Source organism: Arvicanthis niloticus, chromosome 17, assembly GCF_011762505.2.
Source record: "Arvicanthis niloticus isolate mArvNil1 chromosome 17, mArvNil1.pat.X, whole genome shotgun sequence".
Lineage (NCBI taxonomy): Eukaryota > Metazoa > Chordata > Mammalia > Rodentia > Muridae > Arvicanthis > Arvicanthis niloticus.
The window spans coordinates 14,390,659-14,414,962 of NC_047674.1; the positions used below are offsets into that span (position 1 = coordinate 14,390,659).

Sequence of the window (24,304 nt, forward strand, 5' to 3'; positions counted from 1 at the left end):
ACACAGTGCCTGCCTTGATATCCTGGTCTGGTGTCTGGGTGTGGCTACATGGGTTGGCATCTAGATGCTGGCCGAGGCTCATGTCTTTCTGAGATTAGGGTCTTTCCATGGCTCCTGTGGTGGGTTTCAGGAATCTGTTGTGATGGCTGTAGGATCTACATCCTCCTCCCTTGACAACTCTTGACGTGGGGGCTGTTGGAAGCTCCTAGAGCCTCCTACGTTTGCTTGCCATATGACGCCCTCATGAGGCAGCAGCTGACTTTAAGTCGTAGTCCACTGGGGATGCTGAGTAAAACACAGCTTATGGTGACAAAAGTTTCCACTTCCACAGTTCTGGGGGACAGAAGCCCAAGAGCAAAGCACTAACAACCTTGATGTTTGGTGAGGTCTGCATCCTGGGCCACAGACAGAGTTTTAAATGAGGGCTCCAGTCTCATGGTCTAAACCTCCCAAAGGCCTTATTACAGTTGGTTTAATGTCAACTTGCTATAAACTAGAGTCACTTGACTAGGGAGCCTCACATGAAGAAGTGTATAGGTTTTATTATTGATGTGGGAAGGCCCACCCTGATTGTCCTTGGTACCTTCTGCTATCAGTCCAGAAAAACTGGGATGGTAGACAGAAGACCATCTTTCCATGTGTTTTCTTCACCTGCATCCAGCTGCAGAATTGACTTGCCCTGTTGTTTCTGCCACTGAGTCCTTCACTGATAGCAGAACCAGTTTCCTTGTGAACTAGTGACTAGTGGCTCTCTGGGAACCTTGCTGGCTTCTGACAGCAGAATGGGACATCTGAGGTACTCAGCCTCATGGACCGAGTAACAACTGTCAGGTAACCAGTGAGAGGCAGGCATTGTGGGTTTGCTCTGACTGCTCAGGAACCCAGCCTCAAGCACAGAGTAACTACCATGTCCTCCGCCTCCTAGGTGTAATTACAATTGTCCCACCACCACTTTATATAGTGACTTCAGCAAGGGACTCATCGCCCTTGTCAGGTGCAAGTAATGCTGATTAAGACTCAGGTTCCAACTGCACTCAGGCAGAGAGATTAGATAGGATCTCCCTTCACTGGAGGCCTTTCTGGTACTGTGGCTACCTCACCCATGATATCTCTAGAACGTGCACCTCCCAGAATCCACAGACAGTGGCCTCAGAAAGAGTGCAGATGTAATCCAGTAGACACTGCCTTGACTATGGTGGGTACTGGGAGGGGCAACCACAGCGTCTTCTAAATGATGCTGGCCTGTGGAAACAAGGCCAACCAGAGTAGTCATCAGTGTCTTGGGTTTACCTTTTGTGTAGCACAGAGATCAGCAATGTGTCTGAGGTGCACCTAACCCCCATCCAGTCCCTGAGCGCAAGGGATCCTTGGAGATGGATCTGCTAACTCTTTGTTGGGAAGGCAATAGGGGGTCTTCTTCCTCCTGGGATCAAGCGGTAAGGTAGAATCCCAAATATGGGTGGTTGAGTGAGAAAGACATAGGGCTGGGATTTCCCCCCTCACCAGTATAAGGGAGATTTGTCATTGGGTGCCGGCAGGTTCCAGAAGACTCTTCAGTTACATGTGAGGTGGGAGAGGGTCTAGATCATGGTAACCATTGCATAATAAAGAGTTTAAGTCCTTGTTGAGCAGAGGCACTCACTTTTTTATTCCTCATTACGGCTGATTTAGCACCCTTCTAACAACGGGTGAGCAAGTAGTTATTTTGAAAAAGCGCAGTTGGCATTTGGACTCGACAGAGAGAACCACACGTAGGATCCTGTGCAAAGTGGGGTGAGCTGCTCACCACATTCAGATGTCATTAAAAGTTGTCTATTTGCAGCGGAGACGAGCTATGGGGCAGATGGCTCTCCTTGGTGCTAATCTTAAACTCTACTCAAGAGAGAGGCAGCCAGCACCTTGGTGCTCTGTAAGGCCAGGGTCCATACCTACACAGTGCAGAGAGGAGTGGGGTATGAGTAGGGAATGCTATCCCCCCAACCCACGTCATGTAGGGAGTGTAGTTCGATGCCTAGAGCCTCTGCTCCAGTTTTTACTTAAAGGGGGTGGGTGAGGACTGCCCCTATGCCCAGTTCAGGTCTGCATGCCCATTGTCCAGATCATGCCCAGCAAGTGTGTTCTCAGCAGCAGAGCACCAGAAAACCATAGAGCTCCAGGGTTGAGATTCTTTCTGGGATGCTGCCTCCCCCTCTCCCTTCTACTTGAAGGAGGTGACACATAGGAGTTAATGATTTCATCTTCTGCACATGACTTCAGTGGGATCTCCTAGTAAAATACAGATATCTCCCATGTTTTGCGACATCTAACTATTCACACGGGCCACCATATAACTGAGTGGTGAGAAGTGTGAGGGTATCCAAAGTTGGGGCTCTGACCTGAGCTCTGCTGCTAATTCAGTGGAGGTCATAACAATGTCACCTGTCCTCTTGGGAATATGGCTTTACTCACCTGCGAAACAGCATACTTTTCATGTTACCTAAATTCTCACGGGGTCTGGAGAGATGGTGGGGTGGGCAAGAACACTTGGTATGTAAGTATGAAGACCTGAGTTTGAATACCCAGCCCCCACTTAAGAAGCTAGGTGTGGCTGAGTGTGCACCTGCAGCCTCAACAGTGTGTGTGTGTGTGTGTGTGTGTGTGTGTGTGTTCGTGTGCAGGGTGTTGGGGAGGATGGGACAGGATTGGGTTGCCAAAGCTTGGCAGCTGACAGCTGAGCTCCTTTCAATCAGTGAGAGACTTGTCTCAAGGGAATAAGTGGAGAGCGACACAGCAGAAACCTGTGTTCTTCTCTGGGACCTGAGTACATGAATAGGCACCCCTTTTCCCAGCCCCTCTTCCCAGCCCCTCTTCCCAGCCCCTCTTCCCAGCTCCTCTTCCCAGCATGTATATCTGAAAGGGCTTCAGGTCGGGAAGTCCTTGAGATTTTTGAGAGATGTACTTAGTACTTTGAAAGGTACAAAGCTCCGTAGAAACCCATGTTCCCACTGGAGAGTTTCCATAGGAGTCTGAGCCAGAAAACCGCCCCCATCCCAGTGCGCGTCCCAGAAGGAGAGCCAGTCTCACAATCAGGATCATTATGTATAGAACGCCTGCCCTCTTGCCTTTTGCGCTGGCAAACAGAGCTCTGGTTAGCGGCAAGCCAAGGAGACGACGCTAATTGCTGGGTTTGAGATTTGAAAAGAGAGATTATTAATCGAGGTCTCAGTTCAGAAACTTCAAGAAGAAATGGGAGGGTGTGGTGAGGGTGGAGGGGGGAGATTGCATTTCCTGTTTTTCTTTCTGATGGTGGTGGAAAACCATGGATACCCACGGAGAAATTCCAAAACTCATTTTTTTTTTCCCTGCTAGAGGCCCGGCCCAAAAAGGTGATGGGTAGAAGTGCCTATTCATTAGTTTTTATTGTAGCTACTAAAGTGGGTTTAAATTTAAATTCTTTACTTTATGCGTATAAGTGTTTTGCCTGCATTTATGTCTGTGTATCGTATGTGCCTTGTGTCCTTGAATGTCTGATGGGGGTGTCAGGTCCCCTGGACCTAGATGATTGTGAGCTCCCATGTGGGCACTGGGAACTGAACCTGGGTCCTCTCCAAGAGCAGCCACTGAGTCATCTCTCCAGCCCCTCCATCTTTCTCTTCTCTTCTCTTCTCTTCTCTTCTCTTCTCTTCTCTTCTCTTCTCTTCTCTTCTCCTCTCCTCTCCTCTCCTCTCCTCTCCTCTCCTCTCCTCTCCTCTCCTCTCCTCTCTTCTCTTCTCCTCTTTTTCCTTCCTTCCTTCCTTCCTTCCTTCCTTCCTTCCTTCCTTCCTTCTTTCCTTCCTCCCTTCCTTCCTTCCTTCTTGTTGAGATAAGTTCTCTCTGCTTTTATTTGGAATTTGCTGATTAAGCTAAATTTACTGACCAGTGAGACCCAGGAATCTGTTTTTCTCTGCCTTCCCAGTGATGGTTTGACACCACACTGGCTTTTTTTTTTTTTTTTTTCAATTTTTAATATGTATTTTGGGGACAGACCTCAGGTCCTCTTGCTTAGGCATTGAACATTTTATGGGCTCTGGTGGTTCTCAACCTGTGGCTGGTGACCCCCATGGGGGTCACATATCAGAGTTTTACATTATGACTCATGACAGTAGCAAAATTACAGGTATGAAGTAGCAATGGAGTAATGGTGTAGTTGGGGGCCACCGCAACATGTATGGAAGAGTCACAGCATTAGGGGAGTTGGGAACCACGGGGCTAAATCTGTTTCCCTGGCTCTAGAGGTTCTTTTCTTTAATACACTTTAGTTTTACTTCCATAACCAATAACTGAAAATTATAATTCCTTCTAGCTCATGGTTGATTTCCTTTTTTTTTCTTCCTTTCTTAGAGTTGGAGTCTGCTGGAGTCCAGCTAAATGCTTGCAGGGCAAGACGGCCTTCATAGGTGACATAAGCTCGCAGAGCAGGCCAGAAGCAACAGAGCCCCAGGTCTGGTTTTCATTTACAGTTTGGGTCCGTCCTACGGCAGGGAGGGGAGAAGAGGGGTCTAGAGGAAGGAAGGAGAAGGAGGAGGAGAAGAAGGCAGGGAGGAGGGAGAGAGAGAGGCGGGAGCAAGAGGAGGAGCAGGAGGAAGCCCTGACTGTACCCCTGGACCCTGTCCAGTTTGGAGTTCGGCCTTTCACCAAAAGCTGCTCAGTTCTCCAGGCTTCAGCTCCCAGAAAGGATTGCAAGAGGAGACTGTGTCCTCTGATCCTGGATCCCCCGTTCCTTGGTGAAGAAGGGCTGCAGGAAGAAAAGGAGACTCAGCGAGAGAGAGAAAAATATGCATCCTGGTGAAGCGTGAGTGAGTTTAGAAGCCCAGGGACACGCATCTTCAGGTTTGCTCAGGGTAAGTGTGAGTTTTTGCTTGTTTGTTTCCTCTGTGGCATGGAGGAGAAACACTTCAATCAGAGGTGAGTTAGTGGCTCTTACGCTCACCCTGCCAGTCAGTTTTCTGTACATATTTTAGGTTTCTGGATGAGTCCTCTGCTTTCTTTCCTTTGTGGTCCTGGGTTTCTTTAACTTGCTGAAGGTCACGGATTGTCCAATTATGTCTAGGTTTGCTGCTGCTGGGAGCGTCCTGTGCGTCCCTGCCTGCGTGCTGTGCACCCCTGACTGTGGCGCTCTCTGCCTGCTGGTTTGTTGAAAGTCGTCTCTCCTTCCCCAGCCAGCTGCTTTGTTTGCAGAGGCATCTGATGGGAGCATAGGGCAACCTGAAGAGTGGACCCCAGAGAGAGCTCATCTCTTTGGGTTCTCCAAGGGTCATGGGTAGGGGTATATTTTAAAGTGCTGAGAGGCTAGTCAGGCAAACTGCTGCCTTCTGAGTTTGAAGAGATACTGGTACCAGTCACAAGGCTGGGCTGGAGCTACTCAGCCATGGCCATTAAGGCTGCTTCATCTTTTCAGGAATCTGAAGTCACTGTTGCAGGATCTGTCCTTTGAGGATGCTTAAGGAAACTTCAGGCCTAAAGTGTGCAGAATGTGATGCTAGGGCAACTTTCCCAGTGGATAAGGCAAGGCTCAGGGCCGGGCTTCCCTGGGTTGTCCAGATGGGAGGCCTGTGCCAAGTTGGGAGGCCCAAGGGCTATTCCCTGGCTATGAGGAGGCTGGGTGGGGTTCGGCCCTCTCTCACTGAGGATGGAAGAGAGTCCTTGGATGGTTGCCAGCCCATTTGGGGACCTATTTCAAGCTACCATGGGATCAATGCAAGGGTGGGGTCAATGGGAAGGGTTCACTGGAGTACTGGAGAGAGGCTAAGAAAAATGAATTTCACAAAAGCCCAGGCAAACTTAGGGACTGGCATGGACTTCAAGAACATGCTGTCATGAGCACCAGAGGGGGCATTACACCCTAGAGGAGTCCATTTCTCTCCTTACCCAGAGCTGATTCCAGATAAAAGCCCCAGAGTCTCAGAGCTTCCAGGGCACTCATGGGACCCAAGCATAGTTCCCAGCTTCCCAGAGGAAGGTGAAATGTGGAAAAGCCTTTACAATAAAAGCCAAATTGCTCTTAATAAAACAATATGGAACCAGCTGGTTGCTGTAGCTGCCACTACTGGGACTTTTGGCTTCTTTGCTGGGTGATTCTGGGCTAGAAGCTTCCAGTGTTGCCATCCTTGGCTTACGGCTGAAGAGGAAGCAGCTCTAAGATGCTGGACCACTGGCTGGGCTTCCAGCAGCATCCTTTCCCATTGCTGGAGTCATGGCGTTGATGGCCCAGCAATAGGGGACTCTTTAGACCTCCATGTGGGATAGATTGACAGATTGATCCCCTCAGAGACTGCCATCTGGTACAATCTATTCAAAGCCATAGGGCAGTTGGCTCAGTTGTCAGAAAGATACACAACTCATGGGGAAAGAAGGGAGGCCCACTTCAGGGAGGAGGGCATGGTGCTGTGATTGGGATTCCAGTGTGGGACTGTCTTATGTCCAGGCCATCTTGAGGGCATGGAGGGCTCACAGTAATAGCCTCAGTTTTATTCTGCTGTGGGTTTCTGCTGAGGATGAAGGAATGGGGTTGTAGAACTTCTTTGAGAGAGATTTATAATTGGGAACAGTGGTTCAATCTCTCTCTCTCTCTCTCTCTCTCTCTCTCTCTCTCTCTCTCCCCCTCTCTGTCATTCAGCTGACACTGGGTGGGGAAATGGTCAGGATAAGTGACAGGGTGACAGAAAATAGCTCTCCTGGATTTTTCCAGTTCTGGGAACTAGAGGGTGTGGCCACAGTACCTTCCTTGGGGGTGACTGAAGTATCCTTTGGCCTAAGAGTGTCTCTTACATTGGAGGTGTGTACCACACCCCATTCTGATGGAGACTGTTAAGCCTGGGAGCCTAATGATGTATCTGACACAAAATAAGCATGGTTCAGAGCAAGAGTCATCTGTGTCTCTGCATTTTGCTTTATCCTATGATAACTGCATTTTGTGACTTCAGACAGTACAATGTAATCTATCCCTGACCATAGAGTAGGGAAAATTCCTCTATTTGCCCAGCTTCTGGAGCTGTGGACTTTGACCTTAGTTTTGGAGTGAAACCTACAGACCCCAGTGCTCAAGGCTACAGTCTCCTCCTGTGACCATCTCCCTCCTTCGGAGTGGGTGGAGGCATTTACCATCCAGGGATCAGTTTGCTTTCCCGCTCTTTCCAGACGTTTGGTGACTTGGAGAAAGTGTGGTCAAAGTAGAGCTGCTGTCTGTGCTGTGAAACCACCTGCTCTTATGTGAGATTCCACATTTAGGATTGAAAATTCATCAGTGAGCTGCCAATTGCATTGTGTGAGATTCTCTTGCAGGAATGCGAACAATGTTAGCAATGAAACGGCTGTCATTTCTTTGTGGATGAAGCCTCGAATTGGGTGTCTTCTGGGAAGGGGTGGCAGGTGATGTCCAGGGCTGAATGAGACACTGTGTGCCGAGGAAACTTTTCTTCACTGACTGACCTACAGACAGGGACTGCACATGGTGTCCTGGCTGTGGCAGATAAACAGTAAAAACTGTCATAAACAGTTGATGACTTGGGAAGTGACATTTAAAAATCCTGTTGGTAGCTCAGCCAAACCCAGAAAATGCTTCAAATTTTAAGTATTATTGTTTTTTATTATTTTTAATCATGTACACGCACGTGTGTGGGTGTGAACACGAGTGTAGGTGTCTGCAGTGGCCAGAGGCCGTGGATCCCTCTGGAGCTGGCGTTGCAGGCAGCTGTGAGCAATCTAACATAAGTCCTAGGAACTAAACTCAGGTCCTGTGCAAGAGCACTGGGTGCTCTGACCTGCTGAGCCATCTCTCCAGCCTGCTTCAGTTTCTAACACACACGCTGTTAAAGTAGACGAGAACATTTTTCTCTGTTCTCCTGATTATAGTTTTCTAAAGCTTCTTTGTGCTGCCCATGGTCCAAACCCCAAGTGATAATTCTCCATAAAAACCACTGCCATCTAGATCATGGCCGTGAGTGTCTCGTTGGGGAATGCCCGCCAGGTCCTGGTTTTTAAAAGGAGAGACCCTCTTTAGGAATGAATTATGTTAGCAAAATTGAAATTCTTAATGCATCCCAATCTCCCAGGTCTATGTTGGGAAAGGAAGATTGAGTGGGTACATAGCTGCTTTTGGGACTGCATTCTGGTCTCTTTTCTCCAGAGGGCAGTGTATCCCTTGGAGTGCCTGGAAAATCCAAGTTCCTGGCAGTTTCAAGGGTGGGGTTTCAGGGCTCAAGGGGAGTCAACCAATTTACACCCCAGCTTGTGGGTGGCAGTTAGGATTGTCTGCTTCAGTCCAGTCTCTGTGGTGGCCATACATTTAAAATTCCATTTTTCTTCCTTGCTTGTATATGAGCATACAGAAATGAAATTATGCTTTCATATAACACATTCCCTGCTCTTAAGTAATTCCAGGGCAAGAGCCTCGGGCAACTGGGAAATTTTAAAGGAAACATATTGCCTGAATCTAAGTTATAAGTGCTCTCACGGACAGCATGGGGACCAAAGCACACTTGCGCACACACTGTAGAATCTCTTATTTGAACACCGGAGAAGGTATTAAAATCCTCTGACCTAGTAGCACTTAAAGGGTGCGTAGCCTGCCCTTCACTGCTGTCCCCAGCAGAGAAACATATTTGAAAGAATTTCACATAAACATCCTATTTTAAGTATTTGTTGATTAAAATATATTGGCGACTCTCCGACTTTTCATCATTTATCAGAGAGGACCTGAGGCACTAAATTTCATCTCAGAGCACCGCAACCTTCTGTCAGTTGTCCCACAATATGTCCTCAGGTTTACTTGTCAATCAGGTTCCTTCACTCCAGGGCCCTAAGCTTCAAGATCAGGTTGGCAAAATCCATGACTTCTATTGAGATATTGAAAAGAACATTGTCTTGGTGGATGCTTTCTTCATACCCTTTGGGGACATGGGATGTGTTACTCAGAGAGGTGAAGTGCTGGTGTGTGGTTACAGTGTTAGGAGCAGTAATAAAGCCAGCCCCACCCAAGCTTCCGCACCTGCCTGATGGATTCCACCAGGAATGCACCCAGGACACAGGCACGGGGGCGGGGCAGGGTTGGATAAGCCTTAAGAAGTACCATGGGAAGAAAGGTATCTTATGTTTTCCAGGTTTTCTTTGGAGTAGGTGTGACAGAGGAGTCAGGCAGAGGAGTTGCCTTTGTTTAAAAGTCTCTGGAGGATCTGGGATCCATAGCTCAGTGGAGGAGAGTGATTCCCTGTGCTATGGAATCTGGACATGGTGATGCATGTCTAGAATGCCAGCGTTTTGAAGATGGAGGTGGGGGATCAGAAATTCAGGGCTAGCCTTAGCTACAGTGTAAGTTTCAGGCCAGGCAGAGCTACATATGTGAAACTGTCTCAAGGGAAAAAAAGGGAGAAAAGCAAGAGAAATGAGACAAAGAGAAATCACCTTGCCAAGCCACCATCCAGAGGCATGACACTCACCTTGCAGGGTCTGGCTGTGTGGAGCCCAGTGCCATCCTCTTTCCTCCCTAACTTTAGCAATCAGAAAATACTGAGAACTGTTTGTGAGCTGGAGGTGGCCAGGGAAAGCCTCACTGGGAGCCATCTCTGTAGAATCTCCCAACATGTTCTGTACCCCGGATTTCCACAGTCCTAGCGCTTTGGGAATTGTCCACTGGAAGGAAGAACTCATGGGTCACTTTAATTTCAGAGTTGACCAGCAGCTGGAGATGACTCAGGTCTCAAGGGAAACTATTCCAGGAAACTGGCTTTTCACTTCTGGAATCTTCTCTATTGAGTCAGCAGCCAGCACTGGCATCTAGAATCAGCTCAGCTTAAAACCACCTATGGCCTTACAGGGGACGTGGGATGTCAGAGACCTGCTCAGTCAGATGGAGTGGATGCAGATATAACACAGTAGTTCAGGGATCACTGCCAGTTCACACAATTCACCTTGTTTCACTCCTAGATAGTAAATCTGGGGGGAGGTTACAGGTAGAGACAGTAAGGAGGTGGACAAACTGATACAAGCTCTGTCTACTTAAGATGAGTTTTTCTCTTACCCTTAAAAGCCAGCAAAAAAAAACAAAAACAAACAAACAAAAAAAAAAAAAAAAAAAAAAAACAACGTAACTTTTCCTTAGGCTACGAGAATGCCGTGGCTGCTTGCTTTCATAATTCTGTGTTGGCACACATGGTTTTCAGAGGCTGGTGGAACTCAAGTCCCTTGCCAAGAAAGGAAGAAATGGGGTAAATGTGAGACGTGCTGTGAGCTAGAGCCAACTGTGGCCGATGTCGTGGGTTGGGAAGGAGTGGCTGCTTGTATAAGTGCTTGTGAAGCACTTTGTAGCAGGCTCACTCCCTGACTGCTAAAACCCAGCCAGTCTCTGCCTAATGGTTATAATTAGCTGGATAAACGGGCACAGTATCTCATGTCATCTGGCTGCCACATAGTTCATAGAATGCCTTTTATGTTTCATGGTGGCCTCTGGTACGACAGATTCAGAGCTTTCTGCTTCATGGTTATTTTCGTGTATTTTAGGAATGTATTTTAAAGCCCACTTCTAAATATCTGGACGATTAGTCTGGAGTTTGCTCCTGTTCCCTCTTTAGGAGACAGGGACACATGTAGCCCAGGATGGCCTTTCAAACTCACGATGTAGCTTTCTTGCCTTGAACTCTGGAAATTTTTGCCTCTGCTTCCCAAGTGCTGCTTCTAGAGAAGGAAAGGAGCTGACCCCTGAGGGGCTTAGCATGTATCTGAGGGGCTCCCTGTCTTCTCCACAGAGGTCTTGCTGTTAGAGGTGGTCATGCCCTCTCTCTTCTCAGTAGTAACCTATGGTGGCTGCTAAGCATCTGGGCCTTGCTCTATGGGGTCCCACCAGGAGCAGCCAGCACCCTCCAGTGCTGGTAGGTGACAAGGAGGGGGTTTGTTCATGAAGGATCATATAGGATCAGAAATATTGAAAGAATTTCTGATCACAGGAAAGATGTAGATTCAAACTGTTGTTGTTGAGCATTGTCACAGACCAGAAATGCAAGATCATAGTTGTCAAGCAAACAGAATAAACTTGATTTCTGGTGCGTTTCTTTGAAATGTGTGTTCCAAATCATTTGCTTTGGAAGGTTTCTGCAAAATTGTGCCATACAGTGCTCTAGTAAACCCTGCCCTCTTCTCATAGGCTTCAACATAGGAGTCTGCGAGGGGAGGGGGCAATAAGGGAAATTATTATTTTTATGGCCAGGTGGTGGTTTCTCAGTTCATGGGAGGCAGAGGCAGGTGGATATCTGAGGCCAGCCTGGTCTACAGAGAAAATTCCAGGACAGCCAGGGCTACACAGAGAAACCCTGTCTTGAAAAACCAAACCAAATCAACCAACCAACCAACCACCCTCCAAACCCCCCAAACAACAAACACACACACAGACACACACACACAGACACACACACACAGACACACACAGACACACACACACAGACACACAGACACACACACACACAGACACACACAGACACACACACACAGACACACACAGACACACACACACAGAGACACACACACACACACAGACACACACACAGACACACACACAGACACACACACAGACACACACACACACAGACACACACATACACACACATAGACACACACACACAGACACACACACACACAGACACACACACAGACCACACACACACACAGACACACACATACACACACAGAGACACACACACACACACAGACACACACACACAGAGAGACACATACACACACACACAGACACACACATAGACACACAGACACACACACAGACACACACATACACACACACAGACACACACACACACATACAGACACACACACACAGACACACACACACACAGACACACACACAGACACACACACACAGACACACACACACACACAGACACACACACACACAGACACACACAGACACACACACACACACACAGACACACACACACACACACACACACACACACACACACACACACACACACACACACAGCAGGCCTGGAAGCCAGGGGTGCCGCTCACTTGGTAGGATGATTACTTAGCATACTCAAAGCCCAAGTTGTACCTACTCTGAGTCACTAACTAGTACCATATACGCCATGGTGGTGCATAACTATATTCTAGTACTCAGGAGGTGTAGACAAGGTGGTTCTTGGAGTTCGAGGCCAACCTGGTCTACAGAGTAAGTCCCAGGACAGCCAAGGCACCATAAAGAAATCTTGTGTCTAAATGCCAAAAAATATTAAATTTAATTAACTGATTAATTGTGTGTGTGTGATCACGGCCCCCAAGACCAGTAGAAGACATTGGATCTCTTAGGGCTAGAGTTTTAGGCAGTCATGTAGATGCTAAGAACAGAACTTTGGGCCTCTGCAAGAACAGTGCATCCTCTTAACTACTGAGCCCTCTTTGAAGTCCCTATTTTGTTTCTTAAAAGTCCAGAAATGAGGGTGGTAAAGGCCAGAGTAAGGGAGAACCCTAAACTCTATTGCGATTTGAGATTTCATTCCACAGCAGGAGACGGGGATGCACAGTTAGGCTTTGGTTGTGGCCCCAGTTTAAGCAGGACAGTGAGGTGTTAACAGAGGCTTTGGAACTCTATAGGAGAGCTGCCTGGCTTCATAAAGTGGTGCCCAGAGACAAATCAAATGAAAGACTTCAAAATGGGAGCTCTGGATGCACTTAAGTCTTTGTTTCAAAATTATTTCCTCGTGTGCATGTGTGCGCGTGTGTGTGTGTCTTTCTTAAAAAAAAAAAAAAATTCCAGACATGGAAAATGGAAATGCTTTTAAGGAGGCTTAATGAAAACTAATTTCACAGAATTGCAAAATGGCCTGGGAAAGTCTGTGCAATACGCTTATGATTTCAAGCTGAAGATTATGTAGGGCAACCTTGACAACCAAAGGAGTCTCCTGAGACTTCATGTGGGCAGCAACCACGTGGGAAAAGACACCTCAACTTTGTGAAAAAGAGACAGAGAAATACAGGACTTAGACGTGCTAACCAGAAAGGGGAGGATACAGTTAATGCACTTGGGTTTTTGAGTCTGTTGCCTTGAGGGCACCAGAGTCTTTGACAAAGGACAACCCACCCCGCCCAGCACCAGGGTCCCAGGCAGCCAAGTCTGACTTTTATGTTTTCATATGGGGGAGAAAAGAACCAGACATTCACCAACACCAAGGATGTTTGTTCTTCCCCCTACCAAGACTCTGGGAGTTTCCTGGAGGTCCCTGCCAAAGCCTGCCTAGCCTGTACCATTTCCTGGGCTTCGTTTCTTCCCTGGAGCCGTGGACCTGAGTCTGGATGCTGGCCCTATCTTGTTTCATCTACGTGGCTTTTGCAAATCACCTTTTCCACATCCGTTTTTAGTTTCTCAGCTTTAACACGGTGGGAGCAGTGAACAGCCACTGGATTGCAGGGAAGGAGGTGGGAAATCCTGCCTCTAAGATAGAAACCCAGTGCCTAATTTTCTTCTGCCTAGTGGTTACTTCTCTCTATTCTCTGAGAGTGATGAGTCTGGCAGTGGGAGAAGGGGTGTGGCTAAATCTGTTCCCCTCATTAAAAAGAGCAATCCAGGCCACTGTCTGGGAGCTGACACTTGACACTTTTAGATTAGCGCAATGTTGATAAAAGCTCCCTTTCCTGAAAGTGCTTCTTCTGCTCATCACCGTGAGGATGCAGTCTGATGATGTCTGGGGCTCCTACTCCTTGGGTGAATATTTATTAATGTTTTCATTTACTGTTAACTCTGTGGTGTGGTTCATTACATTCTAGAGTTTAGATTTCCTGACAGCAAACCACAGAGACATTTTTTTTTCATTTTCACACTTGGGGATTCAGCAGCTTTGTGGACCTCAACCACACCTCAACCTAGAGCATCAGCTCTTCCCTGCTTCTCAAGAGGCGAAGGGGCTTCTCCCATTCTCCTCTCTCACTCAACACCTGAATGGAGTCTGGGGAAAACAAAATCTTCTGTTTATGCTATGTTTATTTTGTCTCTCGGAGCCATTGGGTACCTAGGGTGCTGCTCTTCAGAGATGGATGCAGGGAAAATGAACATCTTGGCTCAGGCCACTCACATAACACTAGTGCCATTTCCTTAAAGAAGCTCAATTAGATGGTGGCTTCAAACATCTTCACAGAGCCATGGCATCACCACTTCCAGCTTAGAGAGCACGGAAGGCTAGGGACAGCTTTAGGGGTTGCTCCAGCATGACTCACTATGTGACTAATACATGGTGGGATTAGTGTATTCAAAGGAGTCCCCTGTGTGAGGGGCAGGGATCATTAGCAAACCACTGCATATGACTCAGCCACAGTGAGCTCTCTGTCCATGTGGTCTGCAGAGCCATCGGAGCATTTCCTGTCCTCAGTGTAGACTCAACAGTGGTCAGACAGCCCTTACCTCAGACCCCACCGTTTCCCTTCCATAGATCCCACGGCTCATTGCCTCATAGCAAGGTGCTAGAATATTCTTGCATCCTAATTCTCCCACAAAATGCTCCTTGAAAGATGAGTCAGTGGTTCAGCTAGTGAAGTCCTTGCCTTGCAAGCTTGGGGACAGTTGTAGCCAAGACTCACATAAAAAGCCAGGCGTGGCTGTGCACACCTGTTGTCCTAGCTCTGGGAGGCAGAGGCAGGATTCTGTGGGCTTGCTGGTCAGTCTAGCCCAACCGGTGAACACTGGCTTTAGTGAGAGAGATCTTCTCTCAGATCATGAGGTGGAAACCAGTTGAGGACAACACATAACTTTGACCTCTGTGCTCTCCATGCACACATGCACATATATGCACACACACATACATACACAAGGCTACCAAAGCCTTACATTTCCTGGATTAACTAAATATTTAAAGTCATTGAACTGGAATGTTAGAAGACCTGCATGCACATCTTTTGATGGAAGTTATGATGCTTAAAACTCTGATGGAAGGCGGTGGCAGGCAGTGACATAGCTGGATTTAGAGTCACAGAAGAATGCACCCTGTCCCTCTTTCTGACACATAGTTTGGTGCCCAATGGTGGGAGAGTTTTAGAGTTTTCACATATGTTGACCTGGCACTAAAATACAGCTCTAGATTAATTGTAAAGCCATTAGGGACTCTAGAAGAACAGACTGTATGCCTGGAGAGGGCCCAGAAGGATGCAGGCTCTCCATCAAATGTCTGATTACACAACCAAAGTAGAATGAAGCCTAGCATGCATACAGTGTCTTTTTGTGTTGTCCTGAGTGTGCATCATCAGTTAATTTAACACACACACACACACACACACACACACACACACACACACACACACACAAAGAAAGAAAGAGAAAGAGAGAGAGAGAGAGAGAGAGAGAGAGAGAGAGAGAGAGAGAGAGAGCGCTATTGCACTTGCTTTAGTCTTTTCAATGAAGAAAATCCTAGAATAGTCTAGAAGGGTAAGAAAGTCTAGGTTTCTAGGGTGGAACATGGGGTTGGCAGTGTTCTATAGAGTGAAGGGGGTGGAGCCGGGGCAGTGACATGGAGAGAGGGTGACCATCCCATCAGCAGTGGGTTCCATACTGGGCAGTGTCCCACCACTGCCACTGAAGGTGCATTAAGACATGGCACACTGTGGATCCATAGGGCTGAGAACCACAGACTGCTCTTCAGAAATGTGTGTTTCTGTGTCTAAGAGGCAATGAACACGTCAAGCCAGAAAAACTGGACTGGTCATTTGTACTGTTGCCGTAATCTGATGTCATTGCGAAAACAACTGTGTGGAGAGCTTCCCCAATGTCATTTTAGAATCATCCTCCCTTCTGCTGCTGACATTTTGGCCAGGGGTAGTTGTATTGACAGGTGGTTTTGTGGCAGCTGAGCTTAGTCCCTGAAGGCTTGGAATCTGAGGCACAGAAAGGGTTCTGAGTCCTAGGTGATTCTCACTGTTGATGTTCCTTGGAGATCTAAACCCATGGTGAGTCTGGAAATTGAGTCTCTTGATTATGGTTTCATCTTTGGACATGCCATCCTTCAGCCAGCTCTGTGTCCCATTCTTTAAGTCCTAAGGTTTGGCCTCAGGAAGGAGGCTTAGCAGCAAATCTGTGGATGAGCTGCAGGTATTCTATGCTCTGTCATCGGGTGGATGGCAGCCTCAGAAATACTCTTCTCTCCTAACCCCTGCCCCTCCCATTTTGCCAAGTGTCCCACCTTCTCCTCACTCACAGAAAAGCTCCATCACCAGTACCCTCTCACATCAGTCTCCCAGTGACAATTTTAGGGCCACGAGACCATCTCATCTGGGAAAGTGCACACTTGTGTTCGTTTGATGTGAAGCAGTTACGGTGGACCACAGGACCAGAGGCAAGCCTGTGGGAAGAAGCTCAGACTCAGACACACAAACTTTGGCCTTAGTCAGAGTCTGTACCATGCTAAGATACCAGTTGGGGGAGATGAGACCCTGGTACCAGGCGCTAATGCTCACACCAGATTCTTATTTTCATAAAACTCAGATTTTTGCTTCAAGCATCATCATTTTGCCACTGCATACTTCCCTTCCTTCTTTTCCAGGTGTTAGTTACAAGCAGAAACAACTGTGGTGTTATTTGAATACTGGGGCACAGACACATATGCTGCTTCCCTCTTCGGCGCAAAGTCTATAATCCCTCAATGATCTTCCATATTCAATATCGTTTCTATCAACTCAATGAGTGATTTTAGGGGTGCATCATTACCCGTGTTTTTAAAAAACCATCAGTGGGGCCGGTGAGATGGCTCAGAGATTGCCACCAACTTGTTAACCTTAGTTTGAGTCCCGGGACCCTCATGTTGGAAGGAGAGGACCACCACCTCCTCCAAGATGTTAATTGACTCCCACATGTGTGCTTGTGGCACACCTGTTCCACCCCAGTAAATAAGCAAGCAAGCAAGCAAGCAAACAAACAAACAAATTTGCTGTGATATTTACTGTCTTAATTTTCTAACTTATTTACTTATTTTGTCGTTGCAAATGCATCTTAACGGTGTTTAGCTATACAGTGCAACAGCATTAGCTGCATGTACCGTGTTCCACAGGTCTCTGGATGTTTTGATCTTGTAGAAGTTGCTATAGGAATGGAGCGTCAATACAGCCTTCCCTCCCCTGTATCCCCCATCCATTCTGTTTCTAACTTTGGTTACATTAAATGGCTCCTGTGAAGGAGTCATACACTTTCTTTTTGTTGGTGCTATTAGTTCCATTTCAATTTAAATGCATTTGACTTGCTTTGATTGCCCAATTGTACTAAATGATTAGGGCTTTCTATTTTCTTTTAAAAAGAAGCCAGAGAGAAGGTACATTTGCTGGTCCAAAAAGGGCTCCATTTTCAACCACGTCTTGTTGTTTGGAGATTGGATCTAGTATCTTTCATATGTTCATCAACTGCCCCATCACTGAGCTCTGCCCGAGTAGGGTTTTTTCCCTCGCTACTGTGTGTGATGCTTGCTGGGGTTTTCTGGGTATTATCTTTATTCTGTACTGGTTCCCTTCAAGTCCCAGTGTATTGAATGGTTTATTTTGTTTATCTATATCATGACAATGTGTTAAAGTTTGTCAAATGAATTCTCTGAGATGATCATGTGATTCCCTCTGTCTGTCCATCTGTCTGTCTATCCATCCATCCATCTCTCTCTCTCTGTCCTGTTTCACACCATCCTTGCATTCCAGGAACACATCCTACTTGGTGATGGTATATCTGTATTTTAAGCTGCTTTTGCGTTTGGCTTTCTAGAATTTGCCCGAGCACATCGTTATTTGTCAGGAATATTGACTGTACTTTTCTTTTCTGGTAGCATTTTTTTTTCTTATTCTTGTTTCAGAATAAGCCTGGCCACATGAAACAAGTCTGGAGATGTTGCTTTTTCCTCAGTGTTTTGGGAAGGGTTTGGGAAGAACCCGGTTAGTCCTTTAAACATTTGATGGGACTTCCCACTGCAGCCATTCACTCCTGAGCCTTATTTTCAGGAGGGTTTGACTGTGGACTTTCACAGTAGCTATATCAGCTCAGAGTTTTTATTGTTTTTTTTTTTTGACACAGTCTTGGTTATTGAATGTGTGCTCCCACCATCACACCTTCCTGGTCTCATGGAGTCTTCTTATTCTAACTGCATAATGGTGGAGGCTCTTGTGCAGACCGTGGTACATGACCACTTTGTTCTCTTTTCTCATTTGCCAATAGGCAGACTCAAACCTTTCCTGAGACAAGGGATATAGGAGCAGTTTACAAGTATTTGGAGTTTTAATAAGAGGCCCTGGATTATTGTCCACATTGATTCGAGATAGATCTAGCTAGAGTTTTAATTCACTAGAAGAGCCTCTTTTACCATTTGATACCCTAATAATGAAACATAAATTATGAAGTAAGCCCAATATCCTTAGATTAAATGATTTTCAGTTTCTTAAACCAGACAGACTTTTCCCTTCAACCACAGAATATTCTAGGTGATTTCTACTATCAGACAGTATGTTTCCAAACTCGGCACAAAAGAAAAAAGTGAGAATCTGAACCAATACTGATACTATTATTGGCTCTGGTCTCTCCCCTGGGCCTCTTTGAAATACCCTTGGTCACTAGCGCCTTCCAGCCTTCTAATTTGCTTACTGGGAGATGCTGAGTCCCACCACCAAAGGCCATGGTTCTCTAATGGCAGGAATCAGTGCTTTGGGGCACAGGGAAGAGGGGGAGGAGGAAGGAGACCTCAGCCTAGATGGAAACCCCCAAGCAACTCTGTGGAGAAGTCTTGAGGAAGACTCCAGCCCCAAGATTGGAGAGAAGAGGATGAGGAGGCTGCTGAGAAGCCTGAGGAGGAAGAGAAGATGTCGGCAGACTAATGACACAGCCTGCTAAACATGCAGAACCTGAACATGTCTGGGAGTGATGTTTGCAGTTGTTAGCTGGTGCATGATGGGAAAGTGGGCAATGAGTACTTTGCCCTCAGCTCTGGCTTTATTGTCTCCCAACCAAAATCTCCCTGGGTTTGTTCCATGGTGACGATACTCAAGGCTGTCACATGACAGGGAAAGTGCTGGTTAGCAAGGAAGGAAGAGGCACAGCTGAACACAGATCTCACAGCCTTTGGGTAGGCAGAGCCTATTCCCATCAAGAGAACCAGTCTCCCCCTGCATCCCTGCACCTGCTTCAATTTGGAAAAGCAGTCATATAGTTCCTGACTGTGGCTGGTGTATGCACTGTTTAGAGTTGGAGGTTCTTGCTTAGAGGGTCAGCTAATGCTGGTCTCAGAAGAGGATGCCCACTTAGCTTGTCCCTAGTAATCGGAGTGAAGAAAGGAAGTTCCAGGTTCCACTGACATCCCACTGAAGCTCCAGTAAGAAAATAGAACTACATCTTTCACACTGTGTTTGGGAATGGCCAGTCAGAGATGGGGATGGGTATAATTAGGGAGTGCATGCTCCCTTCCCAGAAGCCTCTCTGCTCCACTCAGAGGCTTGTAGCAGGGAGACCACTCTGGTAGAGAGAGCATTGTGACTCTGACCTTCTGGTGTTTTCAGTTTGGACTCAGAAAAGAATAAATTTTTATTTTTCTTTTAACTTGCCTTGGTCCATTTTTGGGATGCTAGCCCAAGGATAAGCCCCATCTCCTCTTGCCAGATGGCTGTTTGTCCATCACCACTGCAAACAGCATGGCTTTCTCTTTTCCTTGTCCTGATGTCCCTTCTGGCATCCACTGAGATTTACAGAACTTGTTGGCTCTGGTGTTTTCCCTCTTAAGCTCTAATAAAATTGTCCCCAAGCTTAAAAAAAAAAGTCCAGGTGTAAAGTGAGAATCTTCACCACAGAGAGATCTGTGTTCTGTTGTCTGCAAGAGTCTGAGGTCCTGGGGCTGTGGAGATTGGCTGTGTGTCTAAGAGCACTCACTGCTCTTGTGGAGAACTCAGGTTCTATGACTAGAACCCACACGGGGCATACAACTATCTGTAAATCCAGTTGCAGGGGAATCTGACACTTTTTTCTGACCTCCAGGAGTTCCTGCATGTACATGGTACACATACACACACTTTGGAACACACACACACACACACACACACACACACACACACACACACGCACACACACACGCACATATACACACATAGGCACACACAGGCGCGCACACACACACAGAGACACACACAGGCACACATACACAGGCACACACACAGACACACACACACAGGAACACACACATATGTAATAAAACAAATAATAAAGTTTGCAGTCCCTTGGGAAGAGCTCCATATACCCACTTTGTGTTTTCTAGTTTCTCCTCTTGACATCCAACTTGTTTGTAGACTAGAGGACAGAACCAAGGGCCCCACACTCATTAGACAAATGCTTCATCGCCAGCTCTTCTTTCACGTTTCATTTGACACAGGGTCTCAGTGAGTTGCTCAGGTTGGCCTTGAACTCATTCTGTCAATCAAACTGTCCTTGTTTTTGTAAATTTGTGATCTTTCTACTTCAGTCTGCAGTAGCTAAGATTACAGGCCTGCACCACAGGCAAGTGTGTGTGTGTGTGTGTGTGTGTGTGTGTGTGTGTGTGTGTTGTATAGTCATATGTCTCTTAACCATGGGAGTCCATTCTGAAAACTGCATTGGATGGCTTCATTCTTGAGGGGGCATCAGAGTGCATCATGAGAGAACTGTAATATGACTGGGTAATGAACCTTAAGGGACCACTGATATCTATTTACCAACCATTATGTGGCATGCAATGTATCTGTTGTGTTTTTGGATGTCATTATGTGGCATGCAATATATTTGTCTGTGTCTCCCTGTCTGCCCACCTGCCTGTGTATTTATTGTCTTCTCACTTGTTGCTGGTTCAAACACTAATCACACATGAAGCCTGTTCAGAAGTCCAAACAGTACACAAGAAAAGAAACAAATTTTGGAGAACTAAAAACTGATCATTCTTTTCACCCCATCCTTTCTTTCAGGTTCACACTTGGTGCTTAGACATTCAAAATGAGGAAACACCGGCATCTGCCCCTAGTGGCTGTCTTTGGCCTTCTCGTCTCAGGCATTGCCATGACTTATGCCCAACAGCAAGGAGGTAAGGTTGAATTTTGTTCAAAAATAAAAAGTTACTAGCAGTGTCTGAGTCTAGATCAGATCACCCAGAGGTTAACATGGGTCCTAGGAATGTGAGAGTCAGCAGCATACTGACAGGGCTTGACAGGCCTTTCAGATATGGTGTCTAAGGCAAGGTGGTTTTTCTTTTTTTTTCTTTTCTTTCTGTTTTCTTTTCTTTCTCTCTCTTTTTCTCTCTCCTTCTCATCTTCTTCTTGTGCTAAAACTTGAACTTCAAATATTGAGTTGCTTGATAGTAGAATTATCTTCACATTGGGTCTGAGTAGAGTCTCCATCCCATAAAGCTTGCCATCTGCGGGACTTTGCCACATCTCTGTCACTGGTCTACAGGAAGAAGACAATTATTGTGATAAAAATTCTTTCCTTAAAAACAAGAAAATAAAAAAACACAAAACCCAACTTCCTGGTCTCTAACCATAGACACAGAAGAATAGTTATACATGGGACCATTGGTTCTTTAACAAAGACATTTCCTTAAACAACTTTAAATAGCAGACCCCAACACTCCTATTAAGAATTTGCTTTCAGAATTTTGGGACAGCAAGATAAACTTTCTATGTTGGAACTGGAAGCCCTTGATGGGGGTCTCTCTGTCATTGGCCAGTGGTACTGGGCCTTCGGCAGGCCTGTCTACAAGGCTGGGTTCCTTAGATGGAAGGGGAGGCAGCCTACATCAGTGGGAAAGCAAGGCTTAGGGACCTCTCAAGTAAACCTGGGGTAAGTAGAGTTTCAGAGGGAGCCTGGCTGCAGCTTCTGAAGGATCTTCTCAGGGCTTACAATGGCCTGGTCCCAGTGTGTCTGTCTATACTTGTGGGGGAAGCCGATCATCCTCGAGCAAGCACAGTGGTGCTCAGGGTATATGCAGGATCCTTGGAATGGAGAGATGTAGTGACTGCTTCGAGAGCTTGTCTTCATGTTCAAAAATCCAAGAGAAATAAGACTTCTCCCTCTAAATATCCATGGTTTTCCCACTTTCAGAGTTACTTGTCACATTACATTTCTTGCAAGTTTTCTGAAGTCCCACGGGATGGGGGTGAGCTCACAAAGCATCAGTGGGCTCCTTATGCCTCTTTTGGGGCGACTTTTTACCTCACACTGAGAGGCGAGCTGCTAATGACGGTCATTTACCAAAGACAAGAGATCCCTTTGGTCTGGTCAGATGGACATAGGAGGGTCGTATTGTCCCAAAGAGTCATGCCTCAGTTCAAAGACACCCAGGCTTGTTTCTCCTCTTCTGGAATCTTCTGCTGACCCCTGACTTGGGGCTACTAAGTATGGAACTTGGGCGATTGCTGGGTATAGCAGCAGTTGCGTCCTCTTTTGTGGCTCTGCAGGTAAGTCCTCCTACTTGCCCTCATTTAACTGAGATGCATGACTTATTTGGTAATAGTAGAAGGTCTGCTTTAGCTCTTTTAGGAAGTGGTGATGGATGGGAGGCCACTGAATCAGTAGAAAAACCTGAACCAATGTCTTTTTTTAAAGATGTCAAAAACGGTGCAGCGGCTGACATAGTGTTTCTAGTGGATTCCTCTCGGAGTGCTGGGAATGACCATTTCCTGCTTGTTCAAGAGTTTCTGTCTGATGTTGTAGAGTCTTTAGCTGTGGGAGACAATGATTTTCAGTTCGCTCTGGTCCGGCTCCACGAAAACCCGCATACCGAGTTCCGGTTAAACACGTACCGCTCTAAACAAGAAGTCCTTTCTCACATTCAGAACATGTCTTACGTTGAGGGAAGCAATCAAACTGGAAAAGGATTAGAATACATAATTCACAGCCACCTTACTGAGGCTTCTGGAAGCCGGGCTGCCGACGGAGTCCCTCAGGTTATCGTAGCATTAACTGATGGACAATCGGAGGATGGCTTCGCTCTGCCCTCAGTGGAACTTAAGTCTGCGGGCATTAACGTGTTTGCAGTTGGAGTTGAGGATGCAGATGAACGAGCCTTAAGGGACATAGCAAGTGAACCACTCAGTATGCATGTTTTCAACCTAGAGAACGTTACCTCACTTCATGACACAGTAGGGAACTTAGTGACCTGTATACACTCCTCTGTGAATCCAGAAAGGGCTGGGGACAAGGAAAGCCTTAACGACATCACAGGTAATAGCTTCACTGCCAGGCTGCTCCCTGCCCTGCTGCTCTGTGGCTGTGAGCTTAGCAAATACTGCCCTAAAGCAACATAGTGCCTAAGAGATGCTGGGGACCTAGGGAAGAGATGTTCTCAAGCTTAAAAACAAAGGCGTGACTACCCTTCTTCAGTCTCCTCAAACACAACCTCCACCTGTACCAAGAGAAGGCTTCTGAAACAGCCAACATTCAAATTTCAAAATCCACATTCTGATGCCATCCCAGGGTTAACTTACATTTCTTAAAAAGAAAGCTTCCCTCGGATGGGCAGGCATTGCCCACCTAGGAGCAGAGAGCACCAGGAGGCACTGGGCTGAAGAACGAGATGGAGCCTGTGTTTGTTTTCAAGATTTATTAGAATCAGAGGACAGTGTCGTAGCTGTTATTTGGTCCAAGTTTTTTGTTTGTTTGTTTGTTTTTGTTTTTGTTTTAGAAGAAACGGAGTCCTGAAGCGTGGGTGACAAGCTTGGGAAAGAACCAGTGCTGAGCTGTGACATTACTGCCCATGATCTGCACTGTTGTGTCTTTTGTGCCCTGGGACTGTAACCATGAGATTCTTCAGAGTCGTGGTTACCCTGGGAGTATGCAGCAGCAGGTCCCCATCACATTGCATTGTATGTTAACATTACACAGTGCGATGGGCAGACCCAGTGACTGGAGAGTCCTTAAATCAATCAAGACTATTGCTTTTCCATCCATTGATAAGTGCCCAAAAGACTGAGAGGGAAGAAATGTGACAAGAATGTAAATTCTACTGCTCAACAGCAGTCTTGCCTTGTGGCCAGGACTAGCTTCCTCATCAGCCCGGGGGTGGGGGTGGGGGATGGGGGGTGGGTGTGGGGGCAGGGCACCCTGCGCCAGAGCCCAAGTCCTTGGAGAGCACAGGTCAGAGCAGCAAGTGGGAGGGAGGGAGATCTTGAGAGAGTGGGTGGGAAGTAGAGAGGCATGATGGGAGAGACTCATGTCTCCTCCAGAAGAGGGAGGGTCTGTATCCCTAGGATTCTGGGGTGGGGAAGCTGAGCAGCCCCAGGGGGAATGGGCGTGAATGGAGGAGAGTGCCAGGCATAGGAGCCTGCG

At 46.8% G+C, this 24,304-nt stretch overlaps 1 protein-coding gene across 1 annotated transcript in view; it reads left to right on the plus strand.

The window, feature by feature from the left end:
• Positions 1–4,619: 4,619 nt before the first annotated feature.
• Positions 4,620–24,304, plus strand: part of Col6a3 (collagen type VI alpha 3 chain) — a 79,234-nt gene continuing 59,549 nt past the window's right edge. The window contains exons 1-3 of the mRNA XM_034521242.2: positions 4,620–4,859; positions 20,947–21,062; positions 22,583–23,200. Of these exons, the coding sequence (XP_034377133.1) occupies positions 20,975–21,062; positions 22,583–23,200 (706 nt within the window). The 5' untranslated portion in view covers positions 4,620–4,859; positions 20,947–20,974. The remainder of the gene's footprint in view (positions 4,860–20,946; positions 21,063–22,582; positions 23,201–24,304) is intronic.